This window comes from Carassius carassius, chromosome 34 (assembly GCF_963082965.1).
Source record: "Carassius carassius chromosome 34, fCarCar2.1, whole genome shotgun sequence".
Taxonomy (NCBI): domain Eukaryota; kingdom Metazoa; phylum Chordata; class Actinopteri; order Cypriniformes; family Cyprinidae; genus Carassius; species Carassius carassius.
In genome coordinates this window covers 10,499,424-10,521,180 of record NC_081788.1, presented here as the reverse complement: position 1 = coordinate 10,521,180, position 21,757 = coordinate 10,499,424, and the positions used below count along the sequence as shown (strand labels likewise).

The following is a 21,757-nucleotide window of genomic DNA, read 5'->3' as shown; positions in this document are numbered from 1 at the left end:
GCTTCAGCTGAATTTACATTTTAGAAGCTATGGAGTCTTGCAGAGACAGTATTTCACTGCTGTGCACTATTTGCATGTGACATAAATGCAGTCTTCTGTAACAAAATGTCTTGGGTTACTTGACTGTAACCCTGTTCCCTGAAAAAGCGGGAACGAGATGCTGCGCTCAATAGCACTAACGAGAACATTCTTTGTTCGACCGGTTGTGAAGCATGTGTGTCAAACACGCCAAGAATTGGCTTTAATAACCTTGGCAGGTGACGTCACTGATAACGTGCACCTGCAGGTTATAGGTAGACGTGAAACGGAAACATCCTCAGGTTACCCCTTTGTCTGAAGAGACGTCCGGACACATCGACAGTGCGGCATTGAGGCGCAGCATCTCGTTCCCGCTTTTTCAGGGAACAGGGTTACAGTCAAGTAACCAGAGACGTTCCCTATCAAAGGCTACTCTCAATGCTGCGCTCAATAGCGCTAATGGGAACAAGAATACCAACGCCGCCGCACTGTAAGTGTCTGGACCCCCAAGGTTGTGTAGTGTGTGTGCACAAACAAACATCGAAGAGGTCTCAGACACGACTCTGGGATGTGGACTCAAGGGCATGCGAGCCTGGAGTAGCATCGACATCCAAACTATAGAATCTGACAAATGTGTGCGGAAAGGACCTACCTGCCGCATCACACACTTGCTGTAAGGGCGCACCTCTTGCTCAAGCCATTGAAGATGCAACCCAACTGGTTGAATGGGCACTAAATCCTAGAGGCGAAGTTTGACCACCCGCCTCGTAGGCTAGGGCAATAGCAACCCTCACCCAATGTGAAACTGTTTGCCTAGTGGCAGCCGCACCCCTGACTGCGGCCTACACGGCATATGAAAAGCTGCTCTGACTTACGCCACTGGCTAGTGGGGTGGAAGTAAATCTGAAGAGCACATACTGGACACAGTAAGTCTTTTCTGCTCCGGTGTTGTAAATTGCGGAGGACAGAAGTCTTTGGAAATGAGTAGGATGGACATCCAAACTATAGAACCTGACAAATGTGTGCGGAGAGGACCAACCTGCCACATCACACACTTGAGCAGGAGCATCCCTCACCCAATGTGAAACTGTTAGCCGGGGATGAAGTACTGTCCCCAGTGCCTAAGAGAAGATCTCTCCTGACTGGAATCGCCCATGGCGAGCCATTGAGGAGGGATATTAGATCTGAGAACCAAACTCCGGTCGGCCAATGGGGCGCTATCAGTAAAAGGCGAGACCCCTGTCGACGGACCTTGGCCAGGACTCCCGGGAGCAGAGCAATCGGAGGAAAGGCGTAAAGACGCAGTCTGGGACACGCATGGGCCATAGCGTCCAGACCCAGGGGAGCTTGATGAGTCAGAGAGATGTAGAGGGGACATTGTGCCATCTCCTGTGAAGCACAGAGGTCCACTTCTGCTACTGGAAAACATTTCCCAGATTTGACTACTTAGGGGTGGAGTTTCCATTTCCCGTGTTTTACAGCTTGTCTGGACAGCAAGTCTGCTCCCACATTCATATGCCCAGGAATGTAAATCGCCCTGAGGGACAGGAACTTGTCCTGTGCCCAAAGCAGAACCTGGTGCGCTAACTCGTTCGAGCGGCGCGACTGCAGTCTGCCCTGGCGATTTATGTAAGAGACTACAGATGTGTTGTCCACCCGCAATAGGACATGGTAGCCTCTCAACTGCTGGAGGAAGTATTTCAGGGCCAGAAATACAGTCTTCATTTCGAGGCAATTGATGTGCCAATTCGAGAAGATGACCTCTCCAGATCCCTTGGGCTGGACAGCCAACTAAGGCCGCTCCCCAGCCCATGAGGGAAGCGTCTATCATTAGCATCTTGCGATGACAACACGGACCTAGAGTGGGACCCAAAGTCAGAAACCGGGGTCTGAACCACATAGATAGGGTACGAAGCCCCTGGCGCGTAACCCTAATTTGCCACTGGGGATTGGCCCTTGGATGAAATCCCCTGGCTCTGAGCCACAACTGAAACGATCTCATGTGCAGGAGGCCCAAAGGTATCACCGTGGATGCAGCTGCCATGAGACCTAAAACCTTCTGAAAGTGATGAACAGTGACTTTCTGGCATAGCTTGATGTTCTTTAGGTTGTTTAGAATGGATTCGACGCATGCAGGAGACAGCTGTGCCTGCATTGTGATCGAATCCCATACCACACCCAAATATGTTGTCCTCTGAGCCGGAGAGAGAACGCTTTTCTTGGTGTTGAGTCTCAATCCCAGAGATTCGAGATGAGCTAGGACGACATGCTGATGTCGAAGCGCAAGCCCTTGAGACTGGGTCAGATTCAGCCAGTCGTTTATATACATTTTAAATCTGGATGCCCTGGAGTCGTAGAGGAGCCAGAGCTACATCCAAGAATTTCATGTAAGTGCGGGATAACAAAGCTAGGCCGAATGGAAAACCTGATACTGGTAAGCTTCACCCCCGAAGGCGAACCTCAGGAACCTCCTGAGTTGTGGCAATATTTCAAAATGAAAATACACGTCCATAGATCTATGATTGGATGCAGCCCCCTGTCTTTCTTGGGAATCAAGAAATACCGACTGTAATAGCCTGACTCTCTGTCTGGCAGGGCAACACATTCTATGGCCCCTTTGACCAGCAGAGATTTGTGATTCCTGTGTCAACAGATATGCACGTGCCGGTTTCACAGAGGTGGAGACCACGCTGTTGAAACGCAGAAGACGATGTGCAAACTGAATCCTGTAGCCCTTCACTACAGTTCTTTCGACTCATGGGGAGATATTTGGCAGTAGCTTCCACGCTGCCAGGTTCTCCAAAAGGGGCACTTATTGTGACACTTTGTTTGTTGTGTGTGTGTGTGTGGGGGGGGGGGTTAAGATGTCTGGTGTCCTGAAACGTGGCAGGAAGCAACAGAGCATGTATCATTTCACTGGAGACCACTGCCCCCCGAAACACCGGTGGTGGCAGAGGTTGTTCAGTGATCCCCTAAGGGTGCCAGGAAGGAGCCTTACACTTCTGATGGAATTTTCCAGGGCCCTCCCTGAGGGGACACACCCTTTGTCCTGGGCACAGCTTAAGGCCCTTGCTTTGGTCGTGATGACCGTACTTTAGTCCAGCTCCATCTGCGGCTGCCAAGTGTTACAAGCTGCTCCCCGGTCTTTTGAGGCGCACAACTCGCCACACTCTCTCTTTGAACCTCCTACCCCAGAGAAGCTGGATCGGGTCAGGACTGTTTATTTATTTATTTTTTGACAGCCCCGACACTTGAGCACAGTGAGTGAGAAACATATAAAAAGTCTCCACCTGGCACTCAGATTTTTTTTAGATCAGCCTGATATGCCTGCAGAACCTATGGTGTGCAGGGCAGCACTAGTCTGACCCACAGCATGAAATGCGTTCCATTCAAGTGTAGATGCTGCTACAGTATGTGGCTTGGCAGGGAACAATTGCTGTTTTTTCATATATATATATATATATATATATATATATATATATATATATATATACACAGTACAGTCCAAAAGTTTGGAAACATTACTATTTTTAATGATTTTAAAAGAAGTTTCTTCTGCTTATCAAACCTGCATTTATTAGATCAAAAATACAGAAATAAATTTAATATTGTGATATATTATTACAATTTAAAATAATTGTTTTAAAAATTATTATGCTTTAAATTATCATTTATTTTTGTGATGCAAAGCTGAAATTTTAGGATCATTATCACATGATCCTTTAGAAATCATTCTAATATGATGATTCATTATCAAAGTTGGAAACAGTTCTGCTGCTTAATATTTTTTCAGAACATGTGATACTTTTTTAGGATACTTTGATGAATAAAAAGTAAAAAATAAATAAATAAAGAAGCTATGTTTTAAAATATAAATATTTTGTAATAACAATATACACTACTGGTCAGTAATTTGGGGTCAGTAATTTTTTTTTTTAAATAAAATCAATTCTTTTATTCAGCAAGGATGTGTTAAATTGATAAAAAGTGATAGTAAAGAAAATATATTATTAGAATATATATTATTAGAATTTTTTTTTTTGAATAAATGCAGTTCTTTTTAACCTTTTATTCATCAAACAGCAGAACTGTTTCCAACACTCATAATAAATCATAATATTAGAATGATTTCTAAATGATCATGTGATAGACTGGATGTTACATGTGACACTGAAGGCTGGAGTAATGATGCTGAAAATTTAGCTTTGCATCACAGGAATCAATAATTCTTTTTAAGTATATTCAAATAGAAAACTATTATTTTAAGTTGTAATAACATTTCACAATATTAATGTTTTTTCTGTATTTTTGATCAAATAAATGCAGGCTTGATGAGCAGAAGAAACCTCTTTCAAAAACATTAAAAATAGTAATGTTTCCAAACTTTTGGTCTGTACTATATATATATATATATATATATTATTATTTTTTTTTATTATTCATCATCATAATCATCATCATTTATTTATAGCGTCTCTCTCACCTATGAAATCATAATTTTAAGGCTTTAATCTGGTCACTGCACGAGTCACCACCTAGTAACTCCTCATGTGCTTATAGTCGCGAGAGGAGCGCTAGGAGAGAGCACTCTCAATGTCCATTTCAACAGAGGCTAGAGCTACAGCAGCCTCTGCCCAGTCCGAGGAAGTGCCTGGGCACGCTTCGGAGGTGGGCGCGAGAACCGTCAGATCTTCCAGATCGGAGCGCGATCTTAATGAGCAGGAAGCGGCTCGTTCCTCGTGAGAGCAAAGAGCCTAGCGCGGATAGGAAGTGAACCGCGGTGCTTACAACTGCCACTCTAAAACGCGAAAGCAGCACTTTTTTTAATAAACATGCGATAAACACAATAAACATGCGATTTATCTTCAGAAATCGGCCATGGAGAGTGAGGCACATATCTCTTATAGAATCAGCAAGAATAGTTAGAACTTTCTTTTTCCTTTTCTTTTTTTTTAATCTCAACATACTTCCTTTTAAACTAATACTTTCATCAGCGTGACACACACACACACAATAAGGTTTCTGAAGACAAAGAAACCTGAGGATGTTTCGTTTCACGTCTATTTATAACCTGCAGTTGCACGTTATCAGTGACGTCACCTGCCGAAAAGCCAATTCTTGGTGTGTTTGACACACGTGCTTCACAACCGGTCGAACAAAGAATGTTCTCGTTAGTGCTATTGAGCGCAGCATCGAGAGTGGCTTTTGATAGGGAACAAGCGGGCCATCAAAGGTTTACTCCTTAAATCCCTCTAAAAATCAGTCTGTAGGTGCTTTTGAAGTAATGGGAAAATATTCAGCAAGCTTTTGGCAGTACCAATGCTGTAAATTTAGTTATTGGGCAAGATATTTAAGTTTTACAATAGAGTTTACTTCAGAATTTCTACAATGTGATCATTTCAATTTCTTTGTAATTATTTGTGAAATCTAATAGCAAGTTCATCTTTTTCAGTGAACTTCAGTTTCTCAGCTATCTTCAGTTAGATATAGAATTTTGAGATTTATTAAAAATATGTTTTTGAGTACATTATGAAAAAAATGCTTATATTTCATGTATGTATTTATTTAGTTTAAATATTCACATGAATCTCAGTGGAAGAAGCTCAGCTGGTGCAGGACCTTTGGAAGTATGTGATTTGAAATATGCCATCTTTGCTCATGGCGTTTGAGTTATGCAGCCAAGTTGTAAGCAGACTTTGTCTGACATTTTGAAAATATGCATGTTATTTGCAATTAAATAAAAATGGATTGTATATAAAATATAATATATAAAATATAAAATAAATGTTTAATGCAATAAGTTGAACTTAAGAGTGCCTTTTGACCCAGTTAAAACTTAAGTATCATCTGAGACATGCTGCAACTTGTATTTCATTGCTACCTATGCAATGTATTTCATATCAAGAATGCACACACACACACACACACACACACACACACACACACACACACACACACACACAGAGAGAGATATCAGTTCATACAGTACAGTGTACAGAAGGGTTGTGCATGTCAAGGTTGTTGTACACAGACATTGGGCCACAAGCAATGTTTAAAAAAAAAAAAAAATAGTTTAGCAACCAAATGATACATCATTTGGATGTGTTTGTTTCAAATGAGAGGTATGTGAATTAACTAAAATAAAAAAAATAAAGGTGCACATGCACTATTTAACAATTTTATTACAACTTCTTAAAAAAATTACAATGACAACAACACATTGTAGATCAGATATATTTTCACTTCTGGTAGTAAAAATTGGTTTGTTCTGGCAAATCATTGCTGGTTTGTGAGTTTGTGCAGAAATGTTTGAAATCTTGTGAGTTTCAGATTTTCTCTCTCTTCACATTGAGCTTTAAAACTGTTGGTTCTTGTTAGGCACTTTGAGTCAGTTTGTATAAATATTAGGTTTCAAACAGTCCTTTACAATATGCATGCTTTTAGCATGTTCTTGTACTGAGATAATATGTGAGCTCCAGACTGTTATTAAAGGAGTTGTAGAGTATGCAAAAAGCATCAGCTGCAGACTTGGGTTCAGCCACAGGGGTTCTGTATGATGCTTCGGCCAAGAATACGAGTTGATCTACTGTGACACCACAATCTGCCACCCTTTATACTTTAAGCATGTTGGTCAGAGACCAACTGCAGATTTAGGGACAGTTGTCCTTTGCCCTAGTCCTTTGAGACTGTAGTGTAAAGATAAACATTAGCAAACTACAGCAGACACTCATATTTGTTGATATATACTGTTCACAGAACTGCTCTGCCATCACTCAGCTCATTATTCTCCATCTGACCACATCTGTTCATAGACCAGCTATAACAAATTTAATGAAGCACCGTGTGCTCGAACAAACGCCCAGTGGTGAAACCAATTATGAATCGTATAGGGCCGGTCTGCAAGGATCACAGGAGGCTAGTAATGAGGGATGTGTGGCCAAGCTAGACCACTCTCATTTCGGGTCCCTCTCCATCTGTTATCTCCCCTGGGTCAATTATGGCCCCTTGTCACATGCTAATGCAGTCCCACCCCCAACCGAGTCTTTTGATCGGCTGTTTGCTGGACATTTGTCATCCTATTACCGGTTTGTGGTCGGTCTGTACCTCTGCTGCTCTCTACCTCTGCTGGCCTTGAGCGGTTCAGAGCGCGGGGAAAATGGAATCTATTCAAGCTCACATCCACTCTGCTTTTTCATTACCGATGACACGCTAGTGTGTCTGGGTGAATTGGCCTAAATTCCCCGCCTTTCTCCCCAGTAGCTCTTTCAGTTTGACTATTATTCCTTTGTATGTTTTTTTTCTGGGTGCACAGTATTGGATTATTGGATCCTACTAGTCGCTGAAACTCTTAAGGCCATTGTGCACAGTAGATGTTAACCATGAGTTCCCACTTTATTTTCACTGGGAAAAGAGTTGCAACACAGCAGCATGCACGGCACAAAACAATATTTATAATGTTATAAAAGATTTATATTTCAAATAAATGCTGTTCATTGGAACTTTCCTTTTATCAAAGAATCCTGAAAAAAAGGTTGCCACTAAACTATATATATATATATAAATTACTGAACCTCAAACTTGTGCGTATTTGCACATGAATTGTTTTACCAAAATTATTTAACACTCTACATTATAATGTTGTGATGCCTAAATTCATGGGATTTGCATGAAATTGAAAATGTATGAAATTCTATTAATCTGATTTAACGTATTAATAAAAATGCTGCACTGCAATAACTACACCTTAATTGGGCTATTTTTTTATATTTTCTTTTGCAGTGGCCCTTATGTTTGTACATTAAAAGATAAGGCCAGAAATAAACCAAATACTTGATTTTCTGAATGATATGTGCTTTTGAGAAGTATTTATTGTAGTACATTGATGTTTGTCTCTTTATTGTCTTTCTCTACACTGCAGGGTGAAGTTAAAAGATGGAGTGGCGTTCCTTGGCGCTCGACCCAGTAACCCAACACTCTGGATGGTTAGTCAAGATGTCAGAACAGAAGGTCACAGGATCGTGACTCTGCATTGTCGCCGTAAAGAGTCTAGCTATGGACAGAGGTCAGTTACCATAAACTAGCCCATCCTCAGTTTCAAATGATTAATTAGTAATTAGTAAATTACTAATATCACAAAAGATCATCAAGTGCATTTTTCTGCATGGTCTTAGCACAATGGTGCTAAGAGATGGATGAAGACAGATCAGAGATGGATGTAGACAGATGGCTTTACTATCTGCACATTACAAAAGGGATAATGTACATCCAGCCAGTTGTTATCTCAGATTATTACATGGCTCTGTGGAATACTTGATTCTGATTAGTCAGTGGTGAAATTCCTTGATATGATATCCCTTGACAACAGCCGGTAAAAGCTAATAACACAGGCTCATCCGGGTAACAGCAGTCGGCGCTATACTCTTGCTTGTAGTATTTTTTTACAGATGCTAAATGAAAGGTGATCAGAACCCCGCTTATTACATGAATACTTGCCACATAAGTCAATAATTTCACACAAAATATTGATCTGAGTTGAAATATTTTAACGAAAAGCATATAATCCATTACAGTGTACAAAACAATCGTCGTGCAAGTGTATTTTAAACATGACAATCATTATTTCTGTAATTATTTCAGCAACAAAGGTGGTTTAAAACATGTATCTTGCATTCAAATTAACTGATTGTTAAAAGAACCAAAGCGAAAGAAGATCATACTGTTGTGTTAAATCAGATCTTCTCAATGTATATTACAATAATCTTATGTTTTGAAAAAATGTTTGTGTTGATTTACAACAAGAATGACTAGTGATGTTACAAGTGTGATCAGTTTGGATTTTTGTACTAAGATTTTTGAAAATATACACCTTGTGAAAATATACACCAAAGCGAGAGAAAAAAATAAATAAAAATTTGGTAATACGTGCAGTACATATGGTCTGTGTAATCTAATAAGGTCCTCACTCAAAATTTGGACAAAACGAGGCATTCATTAGAGATGTTTTTATTCTTTCACTGCAGACAGAGCAGGACCTTTGTAATGTTATATCTTTCAAAAATAACTAGACCACTTAAGCGAGTAAATGTATGAGTGTGTTTCTTCAATTAGACTGTTGGTCCTGTGGACTTTGAAACACTTTTAACACTCTAGTTTTATTTAACAGGTTTCATGTCAAGCTCTTTACTAACATTGTTGTTTTATTGGTAAACATGTACACAACATTTTTGAGAAAAATATATTTCTTAGATGAAAGCTGAAGGGCAGTGACAGTTTTTGAAATATTAATACAAATAATTTTTACACTATAAATATTGACATGGTTAATGCATTATTTCATTGTTTGCCCAATCATCATAGTTAATAATTCATATTTTTATGGTGAATTTTCATATTTCTAGATTCAAAGTCTGGCTCTGGAATAAGGTTAAAACAATAAAGTTTCACTGTTACAATAATAATAATAATAATAATAAAAAAGTTTAATTTTTTTTGTTTTTAATAAAAATCAACCCCTGGGACATTAAAGTGTCTTGGAGAAACACGGATGATCTTTGCATTAGAGAACAGAATATCAAAGCAAGTGGCCTTTATTTTAACTGACTGCACATGTCTTCCCAAATGACCTTGTGCCTTGACTGGAAAGTTAAGTTATTTCTGAAAGAATCTCTTTCTGCATTTGTTTGTAGATGCCTTAGGGTTTGATGTTTTGAATGTTTGATGTTTTGCATCAAGTTAAGGTACGTTTTCAGAAGTGTCAGAATTCCTTTTGGGGGTCACTGTACATGTTTAATGTGTCTAAATAAAGATGTTCTTCAACTCATGAAATTGTAATTTTGGGATTAGGATAACTGGACATCAACAGAGAAATGAAAGGAAGGATTTGAATACCATGTGATGGACTTAAGAGTGCTTAGGAATAGACTTTGAAGTTGTTAAAAGTTGTCAAAGAAATATATGCCGCAGATACATAAAGCCAAAGAGCAGAAATGCAAAAATAATGACTGTTGTCGAACAAGTTTCTCCAATAGGAATAGGAGAAGACATTGTAACTCTCATCAAATCAAATCTAAAGGAGTTAGGAAAAATTGCTGTTTAAACTGAACTTACACAGCTTTTCAACTCTTATGCCAAGCCTAAATGAACATATTAATCTTACCCGATAGGAAATGGTTAACAGCACATCTGAATTTTTCTTCCTGTTAGAATACTGAATTAGTGACCTGGGGGTGGGGGGGTGGGGGGCTTCATCCAAAAGTTATTTAGTCCATTTTCGAGTCTTATTTGCATGCTCAAATTAATCTGGAAAATAGGAAAGCGTGTTGATGGATGCAGAAGAAAAAAACACCCTGGTCATAATTAAGTGTGGATTTGCAGTCTTTGTGTGTCATCATACTCTTAATCGCATTTCTCCACAGATCTGGAAATAGCATTAATGAACTGGGCTCTGCAATGACAGGTGTAATTTTCCACATTAAATGCGGTTGGGTGGAAGTCTGTAAACTTGAAAGATTAAGCTCAGTGTTATCATGAAGCTCAGTGTGGCACCACAGAAATGAAATGAAAATGAAAGTAAACAGGCCTTTTGCATAGCGGTATGCACATTCACTGTATCAGAAAATGTATATATATATATATATATATATATATGTGTGTGTGTGTGTGTGTGTAAGGAATACATACACATCAGGTGTGCATTATTTTTCTAATAATTCAATGGCCCGGAGTCAATTATTCCGCTTATACTACGGTTACCACACCTCAAGACATCGATCAGATGATATATTTAAAGGGATTTGTACTTAAATCACTATTGTGAGTAGGATTATTTCTTCAGCATCTCATCCAACACCTCTTTGGCTAGTTCCAAAAAATCATTTTAAAGCTGGTAATGGAGGCTTGAGCGGTTGATAGCGTTCTAATGCAGTTATTAATGAAGTTATTAGAAAAAAAGAGAGACAGAGACACAAAGAAAGAAAGAGCGAGTGAAAGAGCTTGTGTTAATTAGGCTATCCGTGCATCCTTCAACACTCTTCTGCAGCAGCGTCTCTAAACAGCACTGTTATTACCTCACTAGTGAGAAATGTCATGTGTAGCCTTTAAGTTGCTACACTATATATGCTAACTGATAAAAACCTCAGGGCAGCGCTAACTACACATTTTTGTGTAAACTGCGTGACCGTAGTGTGCGTGTGCGAGCATGTGTGATTGCAGTAATTCCTGTGTGCTGTGTAGATACTGTATGCTAATTTCCGTTATAACAGCTTGACTATGCAAAGTGATATGGAACTGTAATGTGGTCAAGAGAGCTGGCAGGAACTACTTTCACTGTGCATTTCCCTGAAAATACTTGCACACCACACAACGTTGGTCAGCCAATCAGATTCAAGCATTCAATGGCCCCATAGTATATATAAGCTTCAATACATATATACATACACGGAATAAGTTCTTGAAATATATTTGATTTAGTTTACAGATAAACAAGGGGAGAAAAAAAAGTGCAACACGTAATGTAGCCTATATACACTGGGTTTCAGTTCATTTTTGTGACACGCTTAATTTTTTCACAGAAAGGAAACTCAAATGGCAAAAAGCTACATCCTATTTGTTTTGATTTTTATTTTACAAAAGTATAATACTTTATCAAAATAAAATATAGTGAACCAAACATCTTTGCGCCCACCTCTGTGTCACCATTGGAATGCAACTGAATTACAAATCCTATAGTTTACATAATAAATAAGTTTAGCATCCACATACATGGCAAATAAGGAAATATTATGGAATATTTGGATTTGTGTAGAATGAGAGAGGTAGGATATACGAGCACAAAGCCCCATATTGCAAACGAGTGCACAAGCCTTTAAAGTACAAACCCGATTTCAAAAAAGTTGGGACACTGTACAAATTGTGAGCAACAAAGGAATGGAATAATTTACAAATCTCATAAACGTATATTTTATTCACAATAGAATATAGATAACATATCAAATGTTGAAAATTAGAGATTTTGAAATGTCATGCCAAATATTGGCTCATTTTTGGATTTCATGAGAGCTACACATTCCAAAAAGTTGGGAAAAGTAGCAATAAGAGGCTGGAAAAGTTAAATGTATATATAAGGAACACCTGGAGGACAAATTTGCAACTTATTAGGTGTATTGGCAACATGATTGGGTATAAAAAGAGCCTCTCAGTGTGGCAGTGTCTCTCAGAAGTCAAGATGGGCAGAGGATCACCAATTCCCCCAATGCTGCGGCAAAAAATAGTGGAGCAATATCAGAAAGGAGTTTCTCAGAGAAAAATTGAAAAGAGTTATCATCATCTACAGTGCATAATATCATCCAAAGATTCAGAAAATCTGGAACAATCTATCTGCGTAACGGTCAAGGCCGGAAAACCATACTGGATGCCCGTGATCTTCAGGCCATAGACAGCACTGCATCACATACAGGAATAATACTGTAATGGAAATCACAACATATGCTCCCATCCAGACATCGTTTCTTTCAGGGAAGACCTTGCATTTTCCAACATGACAATGCCAGACCACATACTGCATCAATTACAACATCATGGCTGCGTAGAAGAAGGATCCGGGTACTGAAATGGCCAGCCTGCACTCCAGTTACACCCATATAAAACATTTGACGCATCATAAAGAGGAAGATGTGACAAGACAGTTTAGCAGCTAGAAGCCTGTGTTAGACAAGAATGGGACAACATTCCTATTCCTAAACTTGAGCCTTGTCCCAACTTTTTTGAGATGTGTTGATGCCATGAAATTTAAAAACAACTTATTTTTCCCTTAAAATGATTCATTTTCTCAGTTTAAACATTTGATATGTCATCTATGTTGTATTCTGAATAAAATATTAAAATTGGAAACTTTTTTCACAATTTGTACAGTGTCCCATCTTTTTTTGTAATCGGGTTTGTATACTCCATTGTCAGTCTCTGAGAGATGCATTCAGAGTCAGCACATGGTCACTGTCTAGTGGGCTTTGTTTTCAAGTGCGAAACTCATGCCATTCGCAGTTCTTCTGCTGGGGGCCAGTTATAAAACAGCGTTGCACCACTGCGGGCGCCCCCTTCTGGGTTGGAGTTGAATTGCCTGTATTAGTTGTAAGGCTTCTATTCCGTGATGGTTCGCTATGCATAGATCTATTGTTCCACCCCGAGATTACACAAATATAGTAAGCAGGACAGTTGATAATTTGGTGATTTGATAATAATAAGAAATAATTATTGAGCAGCAAATGAATTCTGAAGGATCATGTGACACTGAAGACTGGAGTAATGATGCTGATCTTTGCCATAATAGGAATAAATTATATTATATTTTTATAGTATTCAATTTGTGGGAAAAACTGTAGTAATGTTGAATTCTTGCTGCTTGAACTGAAGCGGGGAATCTGTGTCTATGAGCTAAAACACAACAGTGTTATATAAATAGATTTCAGAGCAGTTCTTTGTCATTTCCCGTTCGTTCTGTAAGCTTTTTAGAGATTTTATTAAAGTGTATGGCTGAGCCTAACTATAGCTACAAATTCAGTCTCTTATTGGTCAGCTTATTAAAGCTTATTTATTAAAATGCTTTGTCCAGTAATTTAATGTTTTCACCATGCATTGTAGATCATGCTTAATTATCCAAATTATCCACTCAAAAATGTTATTATTAGGCATCGTGTTCTTTCACACCTCTATTACTTACTTTTTACCACGTAAAAATGTTGTGTATGCTGGCTGCTCTTATAGTGTACAAGTCATGTGGACTCTTTTATGGAAAATAGCAGCCAAGATATTCTCTGCAAAATCTAATTTTGTGCTTCAGAAAAGAAAAAGAAAACCATAAAGGTTTGGAACAACATGGTGATGAGTAAATGATTTTCTTAATGAAAGATTATCAAATTTGAAAAGTCTATGTAGTGTTCATGTAGTATAGTATTTCATGTCAAAATTATATTGTAGTGGCTGTTTTTTATGTTTAAAGTTGCAAGGTTTCAAGTGGCTGCTAAACATTGTGCTTAAACATGTTTACATGCCAAATTCTAATCAATCCACAAATTAAATAAATCAATAATACAATCTAAAAGTAAAAATCACACAGACAAACAGAAATTAACCATCTCTTAATTTGATACTCTGAAATTGAACTGAACAGTAACTGAGTTTCCCAGCTGCCTTTGTAGTAGGGAGTCCCTAGAGCAGTCATGTCAGATGACATATTTCTGCTTAATCTTGTCTGGCATTGATCTAAGACCAAGAGTTTAGGACTAAATAAAGCATGTTAGCTTTAATCTAGGTCTTTTGGGACATCCAGAGCTCTAATCTCTCCAGCTGGCTCAGGCATTCTTAAAGACAAAAGAAGCACCACTGCCCTTACTGTGTATGATCTATTTCCCTCTTTCATCTGGCTCCGTTTTCACTTTCTCTTATTGCTTGAGCTATTCCCTCTGCCGGTTTCTTATGTTTCTTTCTACTCTTTTATTCTCTGTTTAATTCCAACACATTTTATAGATATCCAGCGGCTAATTTTCTAAACATTTGCTCCACCTGTGTCTTATTCATTAACCACCCACAATGCAGTTTAACCAGATGCTCTTTGCACCGGTATAGTGCTGCACTGTGGGTATTTAAATCAAGTCACTGCCTTTTCAGCGCAAACACATTTAAAAGAGAGTTTCTATTGATCACTGCGACAGTAATCAATCAAATGAAAATCAAATGATGGAGAAGAGCATTAACTGGCAATTTTTATCCAGATGCACACTGTAGCTGAGCACACATTAGCCATATAATTCCTTATGTATCATATTTAATGCATGGGTCAAAACATTATTAATCTCTATGTAACAGTAACAGAATTAAATACATATGACCAGTCTTAAAAAAAATAAAAAATAAATAAATAATTATAAACTTTACAAGACTAGTATAAACCTTTTATGAAACTGGCCCCTGATCAGTATTGCATTCTTACATACTGAATACTTAAAGTGTCTTTATTTAAATTTTCATTGTGTATGCGCACCGCATTTAAAAGTGATCATCAAATAATTTGTATAAAATTAAATCATTTTATGAAATAACTTTCCAAGATTTATTAAGAGTGGAAATTTATTTTCATTTTTATATACATAGCCTGCTTTGATTTTCACAGGAAAAATGTGTTTTACTACAATCATTTTATTTGTATAAAATAAAAGATTTATAATACTTATAATATTATTAATGTGATGCATTTCATAAAATACAATTCAACACTTGTAGTGTTTTTTTTTAAATCTATATGCGCACCAAAGCTGCACTTATTGGATCAAGAATAAAAACAGTCATATTGAGATATATTATTACAATTTAAAATAACCTTTTTATTATTTCATATATTTTCAAATGTATTTCAATGTATTTTTTAATGTAATTTAAAATGTAATATAAAGGCAAAGCTGAATTATTCCAGTATTTAGTGTCACATAATCCTTCAGAAATAATTGTAATGTTTTGATATTTATTTTGATCTATTGATTTTGTCCACAATGTAAAGAATACACACACACACACACACACACATATATATATATATATATATATATATATATATATATATATATATATATATATATATATATATATATAATGTTTTATATGTTATGGTCAGTAATTTACCATAAAAGCGTAATGTATGAAATATGATACATTAACCTAAAACTCCATTCCCACTTACAAAATTGGGATTTACGATGTGCAAACTCCATTGTGATCATTTTTGTATCATTTCCTTTAGTGAATCGTGCTCTAAACCGACACAGACAGCATTTCCAAGTAAATGATGCTATCAGCAGAGACAATTCATTTATAGTGAATTTGCCCTGTTGTTATTCTCCCATTCAGTTTTCCTCACTTCTCTTCTATCTCTTCTCTTTCTCATTACTCCAGTGTTGGATCGTTTCCATCACCATGCTGGACCTGTCATCTAGTTTCTGCTTTCTTCAATATTTCTTGCATTTTTTCATTCTCTTCATCACTGATGGAGGGACAAGGTCCTGGTGTGGATGGATGATGGGGCAGGTTGATCCGCTCCCACCTCTATTTCTTTATTACATTCTCATGTTCTTTTCTCAGTGGGGGAAATTTGATTAGGCGATCTATTACCTTCGGTGGGCACCTTTCACCCTGCCATTTATGAAAGGTGTTACTGGAGAATAAGAGCTACTGTCAGGCAGACAAAGACAGAGATAGAAATAGTGGGAAGAAACGAGATTGCATCACGTATACAGAGACAAAAGGAATGGGTGACAGGAGGAAAAGGAAGAAAGAAGGGATGTGGTGTTGTGTTTGTGTATAGTCAGCAGCTTTTGCTGCTCTAAAAGGTGTAGCATGCCATGTACATTTGTTGAATCTGTCTGTTGCACTGGCAGCTTTTGTTTGTTCGAGGAAGGTCAGAGCAATTTTGAGTTATGAACAAGAGTTCACTGTCTCTTTTAGCAGTGCAGATTGCCAGGGGCATCCTGCAGACACATGAAACTGAAGACAGAGTTTGACTTTGGTCAAGCTGAATCAGAAGCAGCATGTGTAGCACAGAAAACAGAAGGGACAGAAAGTAGGGACAGAAAGCTCACAGATTTCATTAAAAATATCTTCATTTTTGTTTCAAAGACAAACAAAGGTCTTTTAGGTTTGGAGTTGTTGAGGTTGTCATTTAGTTGAGGTTGAGTATCTAACAAAAGAATTTTCATTTTGGGTAAACTAACACTAAGATTTTTCACATTAATAATACCCCTTTAACTGTGAAATATCTTTTAAAACACATGAAATCTTGTTGAAAATGGATGTCAGGCCATTGATGCAGAGAACTTGTAAAAAACTTGAAAAAACAAACAAACACTAAAATACACAACAAACACAGGCCTTTGGTAGAAATACACAACACCTTACCTCAACAACATCTTTAATTCAACAATGTATTTTTAAGAGAGTGCACTCTTGCACTGCAGGTATCAGCCCCAATGTTCATCAGCAGCCTCTGAATCACCTCAAAAGTGTATCTGAGGTTTTTTGGGTAATTTATGTTGAGAGCATAAAGCAATCCCATCATGTTTACATACGCATTTGGTATGTCACCAAGTCCTCGCAGAACAACTGCTTCCTCGATTACAAGGGCCACATCATTAGAGTTGCATGGAATGGGGTCTGTCACATCTTCCACCACTGCGATGATTCCAAGAGTCATGCCCCGGATCATATCTTCTTCGGAATCTGTGTGCTGTATTAAATGACAAACTTCAAAATGTGCTTTCACACATACAACACTGAAGCTCAAAGACTTAAACACAACATGAGTATTATTGTAAAGTGCTACCAACATGTCTTTCATGACAAGTGGTGCTCGAATACCCATATAAATCACTTTGAGAATATCTCTCAATCATTAACTTTATTTGGACAGTAATTGTTTTTCATGGGGGTGTAAGGAAATTTCAACATTTCAACAAGGGCTAGTATGTGATTGTTTTTTTTTTCCAGAACTTGCTCCTTCACTGTGAATAAATCATCATCCAAATACAAGGGAATACATCCATGTCCATGCAAATTCATTTTTAAGATGTCCCCAAGGGAAACAATTACAGTCTGAAGAGTGCTATTGCTGATATTACATTGCCCTATACCCTAGCCTCTGCTATATTTAATCTTATACATACTCCATCCACATAGTTAGAAATAATACATTAACTTCAACTACTCAACTGCCTCCTTACTTTCCACATACCTCACAGATCTTTATGAATTGTGATGGATTCTCACGCATGAACCATGGCAGCCCCTGCAGTACTGCAACCCTCTTTCGTTGATTTGATGCCTTCCCCCAAAGAAAAAAAAAAAGGGTTTACTGATACTGTTATTAGAAGTTTATTTACTGTTGCTTTGAAGCCGGTTTCACTTTTTACTTTAGTTTTTTTCTTTCATCTTCGGAACACAAATTAAGATATTTTTGTTGAAATCCAATAACTTTCTGACCCTGCATAGACAGCAAGAGAACTACTATGTTCAAGGCCCAGAAAGGTAGAAAGGACATTGTTAAATTAGTCCATGTGACACTAGTGGTTCAAGCATAATGCTTTGAAGCTACAAGAACACTTTTTATGCAAAAAAAAAAAAAAAAACACTTTATTCAACAATTTTTGCTCTTCCATGCCAGTCCTTGACGTGTGGTCACGAGTGCCACGACGCATGCGTGTGCATTCATCTGCTTGTAAACATCTGGGTCCTACGTCAAAATGTCATTTTGTTTTATTTGCACACAAAAAGTATTCTCGTAGTTTCATTAAGCTTAGGTTGAACCACTGATGCCACACAGACTATTTTATAGATGCCCTTACTACCTTTCTGAGCCTTGAACGTGGTAATTACATTGCTGTCTATGCAGGGTCAGAATGGTCATGGATTTCATCACAAACATCTTAATTTGTGTTCCGAAGAAGAATGAAGGTCTTGGGGTTTGGAACGACATGAGGGTGAGTAATTAATGACAGAATTTACATTTTTGGATGAACTAACCCTTTAAACTGAGATAATTAGGTCAAATACTATACACTGTGAATAAATGGAGGCATTTTGCATATTCATAGGTCTGTACACTAAATGAAGCAAGGGTATAAAAAGTTACAATCAAGCTAAAATATTTTAAGGCCTGAAGAAATTGATTTCACCGGGGGAAAAAAACTTTTAAATATGTCATTTTGATTATCAAAGATAAAACTATTTTAAGGGATAAAATTGACTAGAAGGTCAAGAAGAAGTCATTTTAATTGATTTTAAATACTTCTGCATTAACAAATGACATATCACCTTTTTCTTCAATATTTTGCAGCACTAATAGTACATAGTAAAAGCTATGCAGGACAAGAGAAATTGCAATAAAGGAAATGCTCATAATGTTTATGAAAAAAGTACAGTAGAGATATATGTACTTACATTTTTATCTAGGCTGTCCATTTTGGTCTTCATTTCTGCAATCTCAGCACAGCGCTTTGAATGGTACAGGCACAGCAGTTTTGGTAGATGCCGGTCAAGACCCTCATAAAAAGACTTGCTCAAGTCCAGCAACATTAGCCTGTTGAATTCTGCACTGATCTAAAGTAATAACATTAAATGACACAAACATAACAGCAACATGTTAAACAACACTGCAAAAAAGTATCTACATATTCATCTAAACACCATTTTCAGCAGCGTGGGACTTTACCTGTCTTTCACAAAAAATAGCCGGCCACCTCTTTTTCATTTCAGATACTGGAGGCTCATTTTCAACTATCTCCTGTCTCCGGAGAGAATATGTGCTGCTCATGGCTGCATTCACAAAACTCATGTCTGGACTCTTCTTTTTCATCTCCTGGCACATCAGTTCCATTTCGTGTTCCAGTGTTTTCTGGTCTTTTCCTGAAGGGTGATCTGGGAGAAAGTTTGTCTCAGACCTTTTTGGCTTTTTCACTTTGTTTCGCTGTCCTTGGAGTCCTGCTAGGCCTCTCTTTGCAGAATTCACTTTGAGTTCTTTACAACCTGCATCTCTTAGCTTTGACCTGTAATTTCCCGTCTTCCATGTCAAACTTAATTTCCAACCATAAAACCCAGCTGCAGATCCCCTTTCTTTCAGACAAGGGTGTTTTTCAACAAGTGCAATAGCCACACTTTTGATTTCCTCTTTGTCTGGGTAAGCTTTGTAAGCAAACACTGCTTCAGCAAGTTTATCCATTATTTCTGTCTGCATGTCTCGAGACATTGTCAGAAGAGTTCCATCTGTACTGTAAGCCTCATTACCATGCTTTAGTCTCAGCTCAACATCATATGAGAAGGTGGGGATAGTAAAGACAGCAGGCCATGGATGTGAACGACTCTGTTTTATCTCTGAGACACAGCTGCTGACTTGGGTCGATGTTGATGGAGAATGTGATACAGGCAATACTGGAGTATCCAAACTTGAGTCTGAAAATGTATCAGAGGGACTGAACAGGATTTTCAGCGTCGCTTTGTCCTTGGGCAGATCAGTTACAGAAGTAAGGTTGCAAAAATCGTGAAAATCATTATCCTCATACTGAAGATCAAAACTGTCTCTTAGCTGCAGTTTGCTTCTCAGCACCTCTTTGAGACCATGGACTGTGTCAGGGACAGTGTCAAGTGTAATTTTTTGAATGTCCCGTTCAGAGATGATCACTCGAAGAAGCATTCTGAAGTTGGAGTGGAACCTTTAAGACCTGCAAAGAAGTAATTTGGAGAAAAGGCACCATACAGTGTTAATAAAGTAGTACATAAATAATTTGTACTTAGTAGAAGTGCTAACAAGCATAAACCGGTTAAGCCTACATAAGTGGAAGCAGTAATGTATTCGCTACATTCAAAATTTCTACATCTGAAGTCATATTATGGCTATTTTCATTTTTGGATGAACTAACCCTTTAGGCACACAGAAAGAAGCAGGTCTATTAGGCTGCTATCACAATTTTGACATGAATTTCTCTGTATTTGGCCATATAATATAAAATCAAAATATACAGTTCAACGTAAAGGCTGCAGCAGCGAGCCGGACAGATTGTTTATGGTCCCTGGCCAAATGTTTTCTTAGAGCAAACTCAGTTCTAAATGAACACACACAGTCTTTATAGATGCAGGGAAGCAGATAGTTACTTGCGTGATGGCAGTGCTTAAGCTTGTAGTGCCTTATGACAATGAGTTGATTGGTTGTCGTGAAACAGCAGAACTTGCAGCTCCACTTCATTGGTCAAGGGCAAATGCCCCACACTGCTTGCAGAACTGCCTGAAGTAATTCTATGAAGAAAAGAAAAATGAAGTCAACCAACATTTAATAAACAGATTACACAATCAAGATCAGGACAAGAGTAATAGTTTCTCACTTAATTTCTTGATATTTATTCACATGTATTTGTCAAATCAAAATTGTAAGGTAACACAAAGCTGTTTTATTTCCTCTAAACAATCATACTAAACTACATTTGAGTGTGCGAAATGTTCGATTTTTAAAGTTACTCAGTGTGTTAGGTTGGTGGCTGTCTAAGACACTTGCAGTAAGCTAGATCTACATTAGAATTTATAAATAAAAGCTGGATAACTGGTGTTGCTAAATGGCATGCAATTCATTTTTGAATATATTGTATAGGCTAGTCGAGAAAATGTTGTATTACTGTTACTTTAACTGTTTGCTAAACTTTACTGTCTTTGGTACTATACTTTACTATCCATCTTAAAAAGTAGGGGTGGACAATATGACCATAACCTTATTTCAGGGTCAGAGACATTTTAATAAACGCATATCAAGAGAATTGGTGAGAAACTACAATTTAGATAATGTTAACTGTAATAAGATGGTTGACAGGCCAGTTTAAACGGTGACAAGATGGACCTATCTAAGCATCAGAGCTGTCCATTAAAGATGCAGTTATGATGTAAAGCCCAAAGCTTGACTACTCTTCTGCTACACACGCAGAAGCATTCATAATAGAGTAACGTCACAAGCTTTTAGAGCACAGTATAATTTGGCGATTTGTATAGACACAGCTTGAATATTCAGCATTTCACAATAGTTTTTGAGAAAATCGATTTGCTATAGTTACAATCTCCCACAATAAACTAAACATAACTGAGTGATCACAGCCTTAAACGACTTCGACATGTAGGTAGAAAAACTAGACAGCTGTACAACAACTTTTCAGTTATGGAGCATCCA

At 37.7% G+C, this 21,757-nt stretch overlaps 1 protein-coding gene across 1 annotated transcript in view; it reads left to right on the top strand.

The window, feature by feature from the left end:
- Nucleotides 1-21,757, top strand: part of LOC132115465 (transmembrane protein 132C-like) — a 212,975-nt gene that overhangs the window by 93,482 nt on the left and 97,736 nt on the right. Inside the window, exon 3 of the mRNA XM_059523958.1 lies at nucleotides 7,937-8,080. Within this exon, the coding sequence (XP_059379941.1) occupies nucleotides 7,937-8,080 (144 nt within the window). The remainder of the gene's footprint in view (nucleotides 1-7,936; nucleotides 8,081-21,757) is intronic.